Source organism: Mytilus californianus, unplaced genomic scaffold, assembly GCF_021869535.1.
Source record: "Mytilus californianus isolate M0D057914Y unplaced genomic scaffold, xbMytCali1.0.p SCAF_4, whole genome shotgun sequence".
NCBI classification, from domain to species: Eukaryota; Metazoa; Mollusca; class Bivalvia; order Mytilida; family Mytilidae; genus Mytilus; species Mytilus californianus.
The window spans coordinates 88,019,561-88,037,282 of NW_026262690.1; the positions used below are offsets into that span (position 1 = coordinate 88,019,561).

The window sequence follows — 17,722 nt, forward strand, 5'->3', positions numbered from 1 at the left end:
AGTTAGTACCTTTATAAGTTGTTTTGTGCGTCGTGCCAATCTAGGGAGTCGGGCAATTTTCACCGGTTTATACAGTTTGTTCCTTGTTGTGCAGTTAAACTTTTTTTTAGGTTAGTGGAGGTTTTAGTTCCTACTAAAATGTTTGACCTGCCTCATTCTACATGTGCCTGTAACAAGTTAGGAGCATGTTATCAAATGGTTGTCGTTTATTGCTGTCTGTTATATTTGTTTTTGTTTGTTTGATGTTTTGCCATAAATCAGGTCTTTTTTGTTTTTGATTTGAATTGTCGGGTTCTTTAATAGCTGATTAGACTCCGTTGGGAAGTGGTCTAGTTGACAATACTTCCACATCATATAAAGGACAGTCAGAACTTGGTATAATATCTGAAGTGCTGAAGTTTTTCAGAGAGACTACAGGCAGGATTTCTGTCTGGCCATTTTTGCAATTTAAAAAAAAAGTATTATCAAAATTACACTTCAGACCAGAACACCTTGCAAATTTATATTAGAAATGCATACATTTAATTGGGAACATTACATTACCATCCAAAAATCAAAATGAATCATCTGTATATTGATTGAATACAATTTAAGAGTCATTAATTATAAAGCTTGCAACAATAGGGTTATCTTTAATAACTTAACCGAACAATTCAAACCCTAGGACGTATAGATAGAGTACTAATAATGTATCCACGAAACAATCGAAAATGGGTATACCACTTACACCAATGTACCGACGATACAAATACTAATAGGTATACTTTTAACACTAATGCATTTAGAGTATGTCCTCAATACACAGCCACTTTTATTTTAACTTGTACGAAATTCTATTCATTCAATAGCGCAAATAAAGGTAAAATTAAACGACAAGAAATGTTTCTGCTACCACGGCATATCCTGGTTAAAGTTCCCTAGTTGTATAATTATAAATAAAAGAGTCATATGGTTACTTATAATGTGCTCAAAACACTTGAATAAAGTAGATACTGGTCGTCATATTTTATATGCCAAATTTTTTACTCATTTACGTTAATTTACATCATCCTTACTAATTGCAGTAATAACATATTCCGGTCCAATAGAGTCAGCTCTAGCAATTTTATCATTATGATTAGAAAAACAATACCAGATATTGCTTTTAGTTTTCAAAAAACGATAATGATAATTTTTTAAAGAAGAGAGTTAAACCATTAGGATTTTTTTTATTACCAAAATCACTTTAAATATTGCAATTTTTATCATGGCAAAATAAGATAATAACAGTTAATTTATCCCGGATTTGGCATAACTTTAGGTCCTTTCTGGTTTCATCTATAGATCTGTAACGTTTGAATTGGGTTTTGGATTTTGAAATATTTGGGCTCTAGCATCACTGAAAAAACATTAATTGTAAGAATGCGCATCCAGCGCAGTAGAATTGGTACAATATATGTTATTATCTGCAAAATATAAATATCTGTTTCTAGAAAATAACATCTGCATGTGTTATCTCACTTTAAACAAGCAATGGAACAAAACATTTACAAATACAAATAAGTAACAATGTTACCATCTTTTCGGTCGCTTATTATTTTAGAAATTGGGTATTAATGTTTATCTAACGATGCAGGAAACAAACATGGAAGTAATCAAATTTGTATTTTTAGAGACTTCTCGCTTTTCGGTCATTGATTCGTCAACTTTTTTAAAATTATTTTCGTTTTTCATATGTTTTTCGAATTATAAGTTGGCTTGTCAGTCATCGGCATTTGACCTTATTTACGGTAAAAGATTCGGACGAAAACTGAGGACCGATCATAAATTAATTTATCATACATACCAGGATTCAGATTTTTATGCCAGACGCGCGATTTGTCTACAAAAGACTCATCAGTATGAACGGACATTCGGGTCAGACTGCAGTTGTTGACACATTCACTAGAGAGACGTGTTACAATTTGTTTGCGTACCCTGGGGCAACACATTGACGTTGGTTCCATTACCCCTCAGCACACGTACCAGTTAATTCACATAACCTAGAGAAACGCGTTACAGTTCCTTCGCATTACATAGAGCAACATTTTGCAGGTATTGTACGTTTGAAGTTGTGCTCCGTATAAACAATATCCTTACGTTTATAATGTAAAAATGCTGGCCTGTCCTCTGACGCCATTTTGACAAAATTATAATTTGAATTTGATCGGCCAATTATGCATCAAATTATTGGTTGTTTATTCCGTAATAGGGGTGACAGGGTTTCCTATGAAACAGGTTCCCTACAGGAACACGAACTTTTTCCTCTTTTCAGCATCAACACATTGCTGCAGAGTACGCGAAAAATGTGTAATACGTTACTCTATAATACGTGAACTTACTGTTATGCGTTGCTCTATTGTACACTTACTGTTACGCATTGTACTAGGATGTGCGAACCAACAGCAACTGGTTGCTCTAGAGTAGATGAACAAATTGCAACGCGTTTCTCTAGCGAACATGTAAAAAATTGCATTGTGAACCGAATGGCCATTCATACATCAGTGAAGCTGGAATAAAAAGAGTTATAATGCCATATCAAGTACAGAGTTGAAGAGGTTTTGCCAAATACAAATGTCTAATTACACAGTTTTGTAAATGTAAAAGTTCAATGATAAGTTAATATTGATAGTATTGACCTTCGAACAAAAAGGGATGTTGAGATTCCAGAGACCGAACGGCGAGTTAATTTGCACAGCCCTTTTTGTGAGGAAGTCTTTTAATGTCAATATTAACTTTATCATTTAACTTTTATTGACTTACAGACCGTCAAAATCATAAGAAAAGGACACAAAAAAACCAGGTGCAGAAGCCTAATTCCCCTGAATTGGCAAGTCTAAATTTAAATATATTCAACTTAGTTAAACAGTACTCGGACTGATATATACAAATAACAGTTACCCAACTGCATTGGAAACGGACCGATAGTTTTATAAATCTAGGGACTAAATTTATATTCAAACTTTTCAAAATAACGATTTTTTAATTTTATAAAAGAGTAAATCAAAACTCTATACAGACTCATTTATAACTCACCACTGAATGTTCTGCACAAAAATTTCTGGTTATATATATTTGATGTTTTTAAATCTGTCAGTAATCATGAGATAGATTCGTCAAGACCAGACCATATGAAAACAGTAAGTAAACTCTTCCAACAATTAATCATTTAAGCAACTTGTTTCACAACATCTAATCGAACAGACCTAGATGCATAAGGTCCTTCACAATATTCAGGTAAATGTTCATTTTGCTTTTGATTCTGGGATTTTCCTACACTATGTTACATACAAATGCAAAATAATTACTATTGTCTGTTCAGGCGAATTAATAAAAAAATCTTAATTCGTTTGTGTATTTTAAATATAAAAAAAAATATGCCTGTAAACTTCAATGGATAAAATCGTATTAAATAGCCTAAATGTAACATCTTTTCATCAATTTTTAAGGTTATGAGTGGCTCAATCGAAACGTGTAAACATGAGATATACATAGAAATTGAAATAAAATGTATTATATGAAAGCAAACACTTGTTTTAGTCGTCCGTCATTCCCATTTCACGTCTAACTGAAGCATACACGCCTTGAAGAAAAAAACAAATTTATACCTTTTTTAGTTTTATAATCGCCTGACATAATCATATATAATAAATTTAAATCGTAATAAAACAGTAGATGATAACCATAGTAAGAATTATTATTTAAGTTAAATATAAGTTGAAGAAAAGAAAAGAAAGAGTTCAGTTATCAGGTAATGTAGTAAATTGCAAAAATATAACAAACACAAAAACAGAGACCATTTTTGTCATGGATGGATACCCCATATCATTTGTATTTCTATTATAAACATTTTTGCACTATTATTGAGTGATTTAAATGGAAATTTTACATTATAGCATTTTACAAGAGTTTGTCTTCGTGTACTTTGTACATGGAATAATTTATGAAGTTGATTGATTGTTGAATGCTTTACGTCCAGTAGTAAATATTTCATGCATGTTCATGACGAGAATACATACATTTTAATACCATAGGTAGGTCTTACAATAAAAGGTCGACAGTGAGGTTGGACGTGAAATTGGAATACCACTGGAAAATGAGAATATTTTGAATCAGGACAGCTGTCCACATCCAGACCCTTCAAATAATTTGTGCAAGAGTTTTAAATTTGAAGCGAGCTTTGATCTTTGAAATCCACTCTGAAAGTCGGTCATCGACATTAACAACTTTAGGTTAGATACTTTTAGCTCTCTTAAGTATCTGTGATAATTCTGAGAAACTGTTTTGTTTATTGTGTTTAAGTTTTTGGTATGCTATTTTTCACAACCGCTCTCCTGGTTGGTCTCGTTGGAGTGTGTTTGCCAAGAGAGCGGGAGGTCGTTGGTTCGAATCTCGACCGGGTCAAATAAAGTCGTTACAATTGGTATTTGGTGTTTCAACGCTAAACACGCGGCATTTAAGAGTAAGTCAGCTCGGAGTCAGAAATGTGTCCGGGTAGGGTAACTTTCCTTTATGCGAACTGTTAGCTTGTGAACTAACACGTTAAAAATCCGGCTCAGCGTGTCGGTCTAGTACAAAGCAGGGTTAATTTTCATATTATATTTACATGATGGATTTCGTCCTGAATATGCATTTTATTCGCCGCTGGATGTCATCCACTATCATCCTTTTTTTACCGTTACTGTACAGATAAGTGTTTTTCTTCTACTAGTTTATGTAACACCTTCTTTATTTCCACCGATCAAAATTAAACAAGGGCAGGTGGTATTTTTCAACCAAACACTTTTGCATGTTGGAAAATCTTTGACGGTTAATATTATAATATTAACTCCATATTGTTTAGTGTTTTTGGCGGTTTTGAGCTTTATCATTCTGTATAGGCATCTTTCTATTACAAAAGACTATGTTGACTGTTAATGTTTTCATTTGTCTGTGTCTTTTGGGTTGCTGTCGCATTAATGTATACCTTTACCTATTTTCATTAAAAACCAATGACTTGGGGATAGACATATTGATATCTCTGGACTTCTCCCGTCCGATAGTATACAAGGGTGCATCCGTTTGACTGTTCGGATGTATAAATAGACAGCTTCGTCCGGTCGAAATAGAAATGTCGTATATCGGATGCCTGGTGTAGTGAGAATTTCACGCTATCTATACGTTAAAAAATCATATGAATTACTCTTTGAGATTGGCATACATTTTTAAGCACAAGTTAAATAATTGAAATCTCTAAACAACAACAAAGGTCAGCTTAATCTTCAAATAAGTCTCATGGCTGATGTTAACACATTTTTGCGCATTTTGCAAGGACAATTGTAGATGAAAAAAAACTTAAGATAACAAAACCGATCAATAAGATAATATCTGAAAAATAAACAAAACGGTCAAAATAAGTAGAATCTTTATATAAATTGTTGCCAGCATTTTTTTTTGTCGATTTTTGCTTGTATGACAACTATACCAGATATATAAAAACTTGACACAGCAAGTTTCGTCACCTTGACAAGACTGCCGTCGTTGTACGCTTCCATATATGATTGATTGATTGATTGATTGATTGATTGATTGTTGGCTGCTTACCGTCCAGTGGCAAATATTTCATGCATATTCAGGACGAGAACAAATTAACAATAAACACAATAGGTAGGTTCTATAACAGTGGCGTCCGGGATTATGGTCGGTTAAATTTAGACTGCCACGGAAAATGAGGGTATATTGGACAGGGGCAGAAATTTAGCCTTGCAACAGGTCACCTACGGACCCCTCAAAGAGTTGTTGCAACGGTTCTTAACGTGCAAAGAGCGTGGCACTCTCTCTACACGAAACATCGGATTTAACGTCCACATTCTAACCGGACGTGGCTGTAAATTTGAACATCCCGCACAACCAAACAGACGCCCCACTTTGACGAGGGTTTTGCTGCCGGTCGGAGGAAGACCATTGGTGACCATACTTCTATTCCCCAGTCACCCTTGGGGGTCTTCCATATATGAGTTATTACCTCTCAATGAAGATATGTTTCTATTCTACTCCCCTCCTCCTAAGTTGGCTGGGTAGGATACAATGTAACCTCTGATGTGGACTACCGTATTTAATGCTAAAAAAAATAAATGTAAAGAGAAAAATTAGGAAAGAAATGCTAAAATTTAAGCTTAAAAAATCAAATTAATAATAATTAGAAAACTGTTTAAGACAATTATCACCAGACGACTAATGATTATACATCACTAAATAAAGCTGATTAATTGATTGCTCCCTTAATGTTCAATGGGAAATATGTCATGCATATTCACGACGAGATGCAAAGTGAATAGACCTGAAGCAAATGATAAAAATTATAGAGTGACATTTTAATAAGAGCGTTGGCTAGAGGTAAAACGTATGTCGTACTAGAATAAAGTTGAATCATGATCAAAATTGCAAATTAGGCTATTACCCCCTCCCTCTTTTTTCTCCTAAGTAGACGAATGCCAAAAACAAAACGACATGAATTTCCAATCAATAACGGCCACTATAAGTAAATTAGATGTGGACTTATTTTGTCATGCCCAATTAATTTTTCGTAAATTCAACCTCAACTTAAAGACCTACACCGGGTTAATAAGAATGAGCTACAATAAGGAAGCAAAAAAAAAATCCATTATGAAATGAGATCGTTCCAGGTATATTAGATAATTATTTTGCATTGAATAGAAATGAAAAATGCACGAACAGGTTTCTAAGGAATCCAAGACCATCATCAACCACACTACACAAAAGGCAAACGTTGGGTGGTCAACATAAAAACACCTAGATTAGTTTTAAAAATAAGATCTATATTGGCCGGATTCCACAAAACAGTGTATACAAATTAACAAGGCTTAAACATGTCATCTACATGAAATACTAAAACTTGATAGATTTTTCATATCTAAGCTTGAATTTGAGCGTCTTTATTGACAAAATCAGTTCAAATATTTAACATTAAATTATTAAATTGACTGGTGTAGACACTTTAGTGTTTAAAAACTACCAAAAATCTGTCATCAGATGTGCTTCGAATTATAGGCCAAAATTATCCCTTACCGGACCTTCTCCTTTGTAGTTAACACTTAAAAAAAATCAAACAGCTTGATTTTACTTTCTGGCTTGTAACATTATCACATTGAACGCACGAAACCGGAAAAGGTTAGGTAATAGCAGTAACAAGTTGTATATATTTTGCAGATTTTTGGGAGGAAGCCATTTGAAATTCGTTAACGTTGACACTTTTAAACATCTCAACACTTTATGGCATCTGTGAGTACACATAATAACTATACATGTATAATGACAGATACTTGTGATAGTATAAATTATTTAAACCTCTCGCTTGTGAAAGGTTCACACACATTTGGTTGGATGAAGCTTTTTCATTCTTTATACATTGTATAATAGATATATAATACAACTATAAAAAAAAAGAGGCGAAAGATAAACACGAGACTATCAAACTGATAATTCGAAAACAAAACGAACTCACATCACAATGGCAAAAAATGAAAATGAGGAAAAGACAAACAACATTGTACAAAATATAACATAGAAAACTAAAGACAGAGCAACACGAACCCTATAAAAATCCGTGGATGATCTCATAGTTTGTAATACATTATCATGTGTAAAATCTCTATAATTTTCGTAAACCATTACCCTAACTTACCTTTCATTTTACTCAAAACCAAATATGATGGCCCGTTTCGTATCTGTTCAAACTGTATTAAAAATGGGAGTTCTGTATGGTACAATTGCAAATGCAACAATTATCCTACAAAACCAACGGACAAGGATGTAAACACCAGTAGGTAACCGTATGACATTCCACAAATAATAAATCAATACCGTATATAAATATTATTGGAAAGCCATTTATCTGTAGGTATGCATTAAATAATTGAAAATAAAATCAATTTTATTTGTACATATATCAGGCCGTTTGTTTTCTCGTTAGAATTGTTATACATTGTGTCATGTAACACTAACTTGTGTAATGACGACACATATTTTGGGTTAATTCAATTAGATAATGATAAAATATGATTAGGTATTAATAATAACTGACCAATCCGGAGAATTTTGGGTCCGGTTCTGAGTGCGGTTCGTGTTGTTCAGTTGTTACAAAGTCTGATTGCCAATAAGAAAATTATCAATGAAAGACAAAATGACGCAGATGCTTTTTTCCAATGTTTTGTTATTCTTTTTGGCCATGCTGTTTTTTATTGGATGCATGATTTTTCGATTGTTCCCTTGGTACGTTCTCTATCATTTGTGTACAATATAAAGTTAACAACAAAATGTACAGCGTATCAACGATTGCTCGCATTTATCGAAAAGTAACTGAACCTGATGATATTACATCATGCCGTCTTACACTCTAATAATGTTGGCTACACTTCATGGTAGATTTCATAAAAACAAACACTATTTTTGCAATGCCCGGAACAAACTAGTCATGACTTTAATAGCATCAATGTTAGTAATTGTACTGTACTAGATGCGCATTTCGACAATTAATGTCTCTTCAGTTATGTTCGTTTTTTAGGCATATACCGACCCTTTCTTAAGTGAGTAAATGGTTAACTTGTTTCTCACTCAATTTGATGAAAGTGAGCATACTGTGTTATATATATATATATATATATATATATATATATGTTACCAGTGTTCCCGAAGTAACTTTTTTGACACTTGATTTAAGTCATATAATAGATTAATTACTAAATAGCTAAACACTTAATTTCTTCTATCACCCGGCACATATTCCCCTTAGCTGTATTTACACAACGTTTCGAAATTTTGGTTTTTAATGTTCTTTAACTTTATTTTTTATGTGGGCTTCCAACTGATGCGATAAGGGCACCACTGATGTGTTTTGTGTCCACAAAAAAGGACTTCTTGCCTTCCAAAAAATAAGCCTGATATCTCAAAGGAACTTATATGCTATGCGTTAAAAGATATCAAAGGAGGACCACATTTTACCACATGTGATCATTATAGTTTTCATTTAGAGTATTTGGTATCATTCTAATGCTAAAGTAAGTTTGCACTACTCAAGCTATATATTCAGGTGGTGTCTCTGTCTTTTCTGAGATTTATATTGGTTGTGTATTGTCATATCTAAACAAACATGCAAAAACATTAGAAAACTTCAGTAGACAAGAATGACTTTTTTCATTTTTATTATTTTTCATGCACAAAAAGGGATGTGGAACTAGTCTGTGATTGTAAAAACTTTCCGTTTTGGTCCTGGATTAGATCAAAATCGTTTTCTGGAAGTCAAACCTGTTTGGATCGATATAATATTCCGATGTCAAGTCTGCAATCAAGTGATTTTGATAAATGTACCAGTAAGTATTGCTTTATTACATGGACAATTTTGACTGTTTACAATACAAATTATCGCTATTGAGTCTAATCCGGACAAAACAGTCGCTAAGTCCACTTCTTGTTTGTGTCAAGTGTCGCAAAAATAAGGGTCATCAGTATGGGAATGAGGGAGGAAAAAGTGAAGAATGTGAACGTTTTGAAATTTCCTATCATGATTTACTTGATGTCTTGAGAGTTGCTGCTTACAAGGAAGCTATTAAACCAAGAGTTCCAAGCGGGGAAGTTGAAATCATCCCTTCGAAAATTTTACGGACGCCATCACGAGTTGTTTGAACTTTATGGAATATCCGTTTCACAGATGATCGCGGATATGTTCTAAATGTCGAAACTACAATCATGTCACGTTTTCCCCGAATGTGACCTACCAAATTAGACTAATAACCGGGTTTGTACTAACATGAGCAACACGACGGGTGCCATGTGTGGAGCAGGATCTGATAGTATAATATCAAAAGGTGTTTCTACCAAAAGGCATAAATATCCTTAGCCGTACTGGCAATCTTCGGATATTTTATGATTTATTTGAGAGAAACTAAAACTTCTAAATATACTCAAGCAATATTAAAAAAAAACTCAGTTGTGGGGTTTTGGGGAATACAGTTTAATAGATATTAAAAGATGTGGTATGAATGCCAATGAGACAACCCTCCATCCAAGTCCCAATTTGTTAAAAATAAACCATTATAGGTCAAAGTATGGCCTTCAACACGGAGCCGTGGCTCACACCGAACAGCAAGTTATAAAGGGCAGGCATCAAATATGACTAGCGTAAAACCATTCAAACAGGAAAACCAACGGTCTAGTATATATAAAAAACGAGAAACGAGAAACACTTATGAACCACATCAACAAACGACAACCACTGAACAACAGGTTCCTGACTTAGGACAGGTGCAAACAACTTAAACTAAGATAAACATAAAGGTGATGTGGCATGGTTCCCATTAGAAAACTACCCACCAAGTCACAGAGCGACATTCGACAATGAGTGAAATCCATAATGTACAGTAAGCTGTAAAAGGCACCGGCATGCTATTGAACTCGCAACTGCGGTTATCTTCGTTTCAAGGTCTCTTTGAACACATACGATTATGTATGCATTTCATTTATGCCTGAAATATTAATGTCTATCATAAGATAGATCAGTTTTGTTTTAGTAAGATGACTACCGCGAAAACTTAACACTTACATATTGACATAACCCCTTGCAATGCTTATTTCAAATATGCACCGCAGAAATTAACTCAAATATGGAATATGAAATAATTGCTTCATTTATTAAAACTGATTAGATTTAAAGGTCATGTAATTTTGTGCTGATGATTATTTTCATATTTAATATCATATTATCCATGGTTCATATACTTAGATATATTTATCATAAAAATATATTTTAATCAATAATTTGAGAGGATGTCTATGAAAATATAATTTGTTTCAAATTGTAGATAGAATGTTAAGCAAATCTTTATTCTGTGGTTTTGTTTTAAATTGCGCATGATTTTAAAGAAAAACCAAATTCACAAAATGACAGCCATTGAAAGAGGTTTTCCACACACAGATATTCATAATTGTAGCATTGATTGAACAAGGTAGTGTCAGTTTTAAAAAAAACCATATTATTGTCTACTGTTATCTTTATCAAACACTGCGATGTAAATGCTTTTTTGTGGGTTTTTTTATGTATGTGTCTGTAAAATTTACAACCCCAATTTAAAATTGTATATATCCTGATTTAACCAACTTTGGGCTTTATTTTTTAAAAACAGTTTACCATTGATAGGTATGTGTTTGTATATTGATTTGATATATAGTTTTTGTTAAATTATTAAAATTTTCGGTACTTATCCTTTTAAAGAAAAACAAAATGTGAAATCATATTCTACATTGCATCAAACAGTTATTCGGACCATTTTTTTGTCAACAATCATCGAATGTGTAACAGAAGCAGTATGGAAATCATATGTCACTGGTAAATTTCGTTCAGTCTATTACGCTTCTCACAATCTATACCTTGGGCTGAAAACGTGTTAATTTAATAAAATCGAAAACAAGTAAGCAGAAATTATATCGTCTCCACTTTTTCAGCAACCACCTATCAGCAATTACTGATGTCGTAGTTCTCTGCTGTAATGAAATAAACTGAATATTCTTCATACATGCGTTTCTCCGGGTTATTTTCTAGAATGAAAAAAAAAAATAAATAAAAAAATAGGCAGACAGACAGGAAGTAGCGTAGGTCTTTTCTGAATTATATTTACAAAAAAATATCTAGGGAGGAAATAACGAAATTTTGATTTAAAAAAACGGTAAGGCATATTGATAATCCTTTCCAGTCCTACGCACCTAGCAAGTAATGATACCTACATAACAGTGCTTAAATAAAGTTACATTTATTCTAAGTTGTCGATTGACATTTCACTGCAAAAGTGACTAAGATTAAATATAATTAAGTATAATCATGATAATTTGAAATTGATAATAATTCTACTTAATTATATCAAAACTGCCAGTGTATAAATTATACTTCTACTATACAACAAGACTGACCAAGCCTTCGGCAGTTCGAAAGTTAAGATGATCACGATCGTATTGTTATTTGCTTCCTTACTTGTCTATGGTAAGTTAAAAAAATGAAAAGTTAAAATTGCTTCACTTTTTTTTATTTAAAATTGATAAAGTCGCGATCGGTAAAGTGTTTTAAAGTGTTTTATTTTGCATATTATTTCCGGTGTATTAGTAGTATGGACGGAACATAAGCCCGAATAAATCTCTGTTTGATAAATTGGTGCGAATTTCTGTACCACTACATCCCAACCTCTTGTTCGAACAGGGCTGATTTGAGTCGGATCACCCCTATCAGATCACCCTATATTGAATTTCTTTGTTCTGCATGCTTTCTTTTATTCTGTTGACATTTTGGGGGAAATGTCGAACACACAAAACAACTTATTTATGCGGAATAAAGACTAACTTTTAACAAGTTTATGTAGAAAAAATTCACTTAATTTCCAGAGTCTATGCGGGAAATCGAACTCAAGACTTTTAGCATATGAAGGCACGATTCATACCCCTACACCAGGACGACTGAACACAAACTCACTATAAATCTTAACATATTCAAACACTGTATCTCAACTAGATGTTTTGAAGCGTAAATGTGTTTGCATATAGTCTAGAAGAGCTGGGATGTAAAATAGTTATCCCACTCGGAGTTGGTGTGTCGCTGTAAGATCATCCTCCGGCCTCCGGCCATCGGACTGATCTTACACTGAAACACCACGTCCTCATGGGATAAATATTACATACACTAGAATAGAATAATTACAATACATGCATGTTTCACGAGCATCCATTAGTATATGGCTAACAGCAATGGGGTGTCATTCAAACATTAACATTCATATTAAAATGAATGTTACATTCTTGATGACACGTGCTTCCACAAAACAGTGCGCAGGGAAATAAAAGATAAACTCGATAAAACTTTTTTTCGTGGTCTCAGCATACTAATGTACAAAATGTAATTATAAGAAATTAATGCTTCTCGTACTAATTTTATACGGTTGTTCATTTGCAGTACTGCATGACATTGTATAAGTAAATGTATGATGCATCGGGTTCAAACTTTATTTTATAAGTAGAAGACCCCAGCATATTCCAAAACTAACTTTTTCAGACTACATGGATATTGAGAAATCTAGATGGCCTCCTTTCAGTTCTTGGAGAGGCTTCAAATTTTTTTTTTCAATCCTTGATACTTAAGATTTCACACATCAAGTTTCAAGAGCCACTGCCCAGAAATAATTTTGTGAACGTGTGCGTTTCACAATTGTTTTACGGATCACTTAATCTAATTTCCTTGCCAAACAAATCAATTATGATTGGAACTTGTCGCAGAATATTATAGAAATGAAGTCATTAAATATTTTTCACCACACTAGAATTTTATATAGCATTAAACTTATGTATAAACATCAAATAAATTATTCTTTTTACTGTTGCAGTCCCCTGCTCTGCAGTCAGAATCGATAACTATGAGGAATCCGTTTTTATTTCATATGGAAAGTTGGCATTCAAGAAGGCCGACGATACAACTTTCATTATTAAAAAAGACTTTCCTATGATGACGGTAAAAAACAACTATGAAATAACAATACCGAAAATCGGAATGAAGAAAGGTATGCTTTACCATATATGTTTCAAATTATTTGATGAAATTCAAGGGTTTAAACTAATGTTCTCTTTTAATCCTTAATTAAGTAATGCATCTTTATCTTTATCTGATTAGTCATCCATTTTCATTTTAAAGTCACTGAGCATTTCATTTTTACAAATTTGATAAATGATATATAATAAAATAGATAATATAGTACATAATATTGTATTCTTCGGATGTTTATTTTTAACTCTTTGGTCGGGTGTTGCCTCTTTATCACATTCCCCATTTTCATTCTCTATTTTATTATTGAAATATAATGTATGCAAGTGAAGAAATTAGAACACATTGCCCTTTAAGGACGATGAGATAAAACGCTTAAAATACTGGACATTCTGGATTATATAATTAGTATTGCAATATACTCTATATGTTTCTATACCCTAACACAAAAAAAGAGAACATTGATTAAAAGTGGCAAATGTTAGAGTTAGCATTCATTGATAAAATTACACATTTTCTTTTATATATACAGTATCATTATAATTTACTCCATTGAATAAATGTTTCAAAAATCATATGCCATAATTCGTATTTTGTATTTTTAAGTGTTTCTCTTTGAAAAAAAAACACACTCTACCTAATTCTTAAATTTATTATAAATTTACTTTTTCCAATTTTACAGGACATTTGGTAGTCTTATACTCACAAAATGCAGATAAAACCATAATACCAGCTGTGAAGTTTTTATTCACTGATGAAAATGTAAGTAATGATTTTGCTTCATATGTTTAATAGATATAAGAAGATGTGGTATGAGTGCCACTGAGAAAACTCTCCACCCAAGTCACAATTTGTAAACGTATACCATTATAGGTCAAAGTACGGTCTTCAACACGGAGCCTGGCTTACACCAAAAAGCAAGCCATAAAGGGCCCCCAAAAATGACTAGTGTAAAATCATTCAAACTGGAAAACCAACGGTCTAATCTTTATAAAAAACGAGAAACTCTTATGAACCACATCAACAAACGACAACCACTGAACATCATGTTCCTGACTTTAATCATCAATTATCAATTTCCCATTTCTCAGCAGTAACATACCCGCTGCCCCTTCGTATGGTGTTTACATATCTCAATTGGCACGTTATGCTCGTGGATGTTCGCACTTAACGGACTTCATATACAGGAGTGTGCTCCTAACACAGAAACTGCTCCAACAAAGGAGGCCAGTTTAAAAATGACACCCCGTAAATTTTTTGGACACCATCACGAATTAGTTGAGTCATACGATGTGTCTTTGTCCAAACTAACAAAGGAAATTTTTACCACGTGTTAGGTTGTGGTTTGCCATTACGTCGTCTGATCTTTTAAGTACCGAACGTGACTTATTCCCGATTGTGACTGTTTTGCTGAGTGTGAATTCGCATTGCTATAAGACGTGTCACGGTATTTTTCTATCCAAAATCCATGTATTTAGTTTTGATGTTATATTTGTTATTCTCATCGGATTTTTTCAAATGTCTTATCGTTTTTAGTGGTAAATCTTATTTTTTCTCTGTTCTATTCGTGTGTTACGGTAAAGATAATTAATCACCCAGTTCATTTATAAGATTTTAGTTTGGGTAAACTAAATTTATACGATGTATTTGGTTTACATTTTGATTTAGAAGAAATACCGATATAGCTTGATAATATAATTAATTATCTAATTACTACCACAATTGTATATTAATAAGTATTGTAATTTTCATTGTTATTAATACATGTTATATCAGTATTACGAACCTAATCTTGAACTCAATCCTTTTTTTTTTAAATTTATAGAAATTTATATGTGACGTCACATTGTGCGTCGATCTCTTTGGCTAACATAATACGTTGTTCGGCTGTGCTTTTTTGTGTGCTGATTTAGGTTGTTTTACGTATTCGTTTTTATTCTGTAGATAGTAACCACTTCGGTGTTAACATGTATATATATCATATAGTCATTTTTATAAATTTACTGTTTGCAAAAGTATGAATTATTCTAAATACTAAGGATTATCTTATCCCAGGCATATAACCTTAGCCGTATTTGGCACAACTTTTTGGATCTTTTGGTCCTCAATGCTCTTCAACTTTGTACTTGTTTTGGCTTTCGAACTTTTTTGATCTGAGCGTCACTGATGGTTCTTATGTAGACGAAACGCGCGTCTGGCGTATTAAATTACAAGCCTGGTACCTTTTGATAGCTATTATTTGTGTGTGTCTCTGTCCTAAATGTTCTCCCAATGATTTGTATTGTAGTCCTGTCATGTATTCGTGTCATTTTAATGTTATATTTAACATTGCCATAAAAGCGGGAGGTTTGGCTAGCCACAAAACCAAGTTCAACCCACCATTTGTTTTTTAAAATGTCCTGTACCAAGTCAGGAAAATGGCCATTGTTATATCATAGTTCGTTTCTGTGTGTGTTGCATTTTAGTGTTGTGTTTCTGTTGTGTCGTTGTTCTCCTCTTATATTTGATGTGTTTCCCTCAGTTTTAGTTTGTAACCCGGATTTGTTTTTTTCTCAATCGATTTATGAATTTCGAATAGCGGTATACTACTGTTGCCTTTATTTAAGTCAGTTTTTTTTTAATTTTCAATATTAAAATTTACAAATTTTCTACATCAATGTTTCAAACGATCAATACTAACGTCTTATTTATTTAATCGGTTACTTATTTAACGCAAATTGTTGTGATGTACTTCCATTTACTTATCATTCTAACTCAACAAGATTATATTTTCATTTTAATAATTTGTTTCAGTATTTTAACATCATAAAGAGGACGATGATGCAGTCTACAAGATAATAGAGGTTACATTTTAAGACAATAAAAATTGAAAAATGCCTTTCAGAAAATTGGCTTTCTATTGAATAATAAAAATATGGGAAAGTGAACAATAAAAACATACATCGAATAAAGCAGAAAATATCATATAAAAGACATACAAATAGAAACTCACAGAAAACTGAACAGTAAACTAAAGATTGAACAACTCGAACTCGACCTTAAGGTAAGGTGCTCCGGAATGAATAGCAACACCCTTTCCGTTAGATACATAGCTACTTACATGTAGATATATATAGCTTTACAACAGACGTTTTCTATCGGATAACCTGTGGTTATACAGGACTTTCACCACAATTTACATATACTTCGTCTCATATTTAGCCCAACGATGTTAGATCTTCAAATTTGCGTAAGCAAATTTTTGTTCTTCACTCAGTGGGTTCGAACCCCTGTTTCGGAGACAAGGCAACACCGTCTGAACTGTATCCAGCGCCCTAGACCACTCCACCAACTAGGCTATATGAAAATATAGCGTTTGTTAGTCAAGTAATTCCTTTTATCTTCGGCGTTATACAGGGTTGTTACACAGAAAATCATGTATAGTGACAGGTAGATGGTATAACTTGCAGATCTGCTGTTGTTTTTGTGTCGTAAATAATGATAATTTTACTTACCATGCCGTCTTATATACGTCTAAATATGTGACAATGTTACGGCAGACGTTCTCCGTCGGATAACCTGTGGTTATACATGGCTAATACCATAATTTACCTTATTTCTTCTCAAATTTATTCACTAAATGTTAGATCTATAAATTTGATGTGTCGGCATGGTAAGTAAAATCATCATCATTTACGGTTGGCATAAAACCGCTAATCTTCAAGGTATACCATATACCTGCCAGTATACAGCATGCACAGTGTTATAACCCTGGATAACACCAACGAGGTGATGCATTACTTGACTAACGAGAGCCACGTTTTTATATAGCCTAGGTGGTCGAGTGGTCTAGGGCGCTGTTTCCTCGATGACTCAGGGTTCGAATCAAGCTAAAGGAAGAACAAACATTCGATAACACAAATTTGTAGATCTAACATTGATGAGCCAAATTTGAGACGAAGTATATGTAAATTATGATATTAACCCTGTATAACCACAGGTGATCCGATGAAAAAAATCTGTTCTAAAGTCACATATTTAGATGTATATAATAAAAAAAATATTTGATTTGACGGCATGGTAACTAAAATTATCATCCTGCAAGGTGTACAATCTACTTGCCACTGTACATCATGTACTGTGTCGAAACCCTAA

General features: G+C 33.2%; 1 protein-coding gene across 1 annotated transcript in view; it reads left to right on the forward strand.

Moving 5' to 3' along the window:
- Window positions 1-16,466, forward strand: part of LOC127737129 (slit homolog 2 protein-like) — a 47,609-nt gene extending 31,143 nt beyond the window's left edge. The window contains exons 8-12 of the mRNA XM_052247663.1: window positions 7,228-7,299; window positions 9,241-9,386; window positions 13,434-13,607; window positions 14,271-14,350; window positions 16,382-16,466. Coding sequence (XP_052103623.1) covers window positions 7,228-7,299; window positions 9,241-9,386; window positions 13,434-13,607; window positions 14,271-14,350; window positions 16,382-16,426 — 517 coding nt within the window. The 3' untranslated portion in view covers window positions 16,427-16,466. The remainder of the gene's footprint in view (window positions 1-7,227; window positions 7,300-9,240; window positions 9,387-13,433; window positions 13,608-14,270; window positions 14,351-16,381) is intronic.
- The last annotated feature ends 1,256 nt before the right edge of the window (window positions 16,467-17,722 follow it).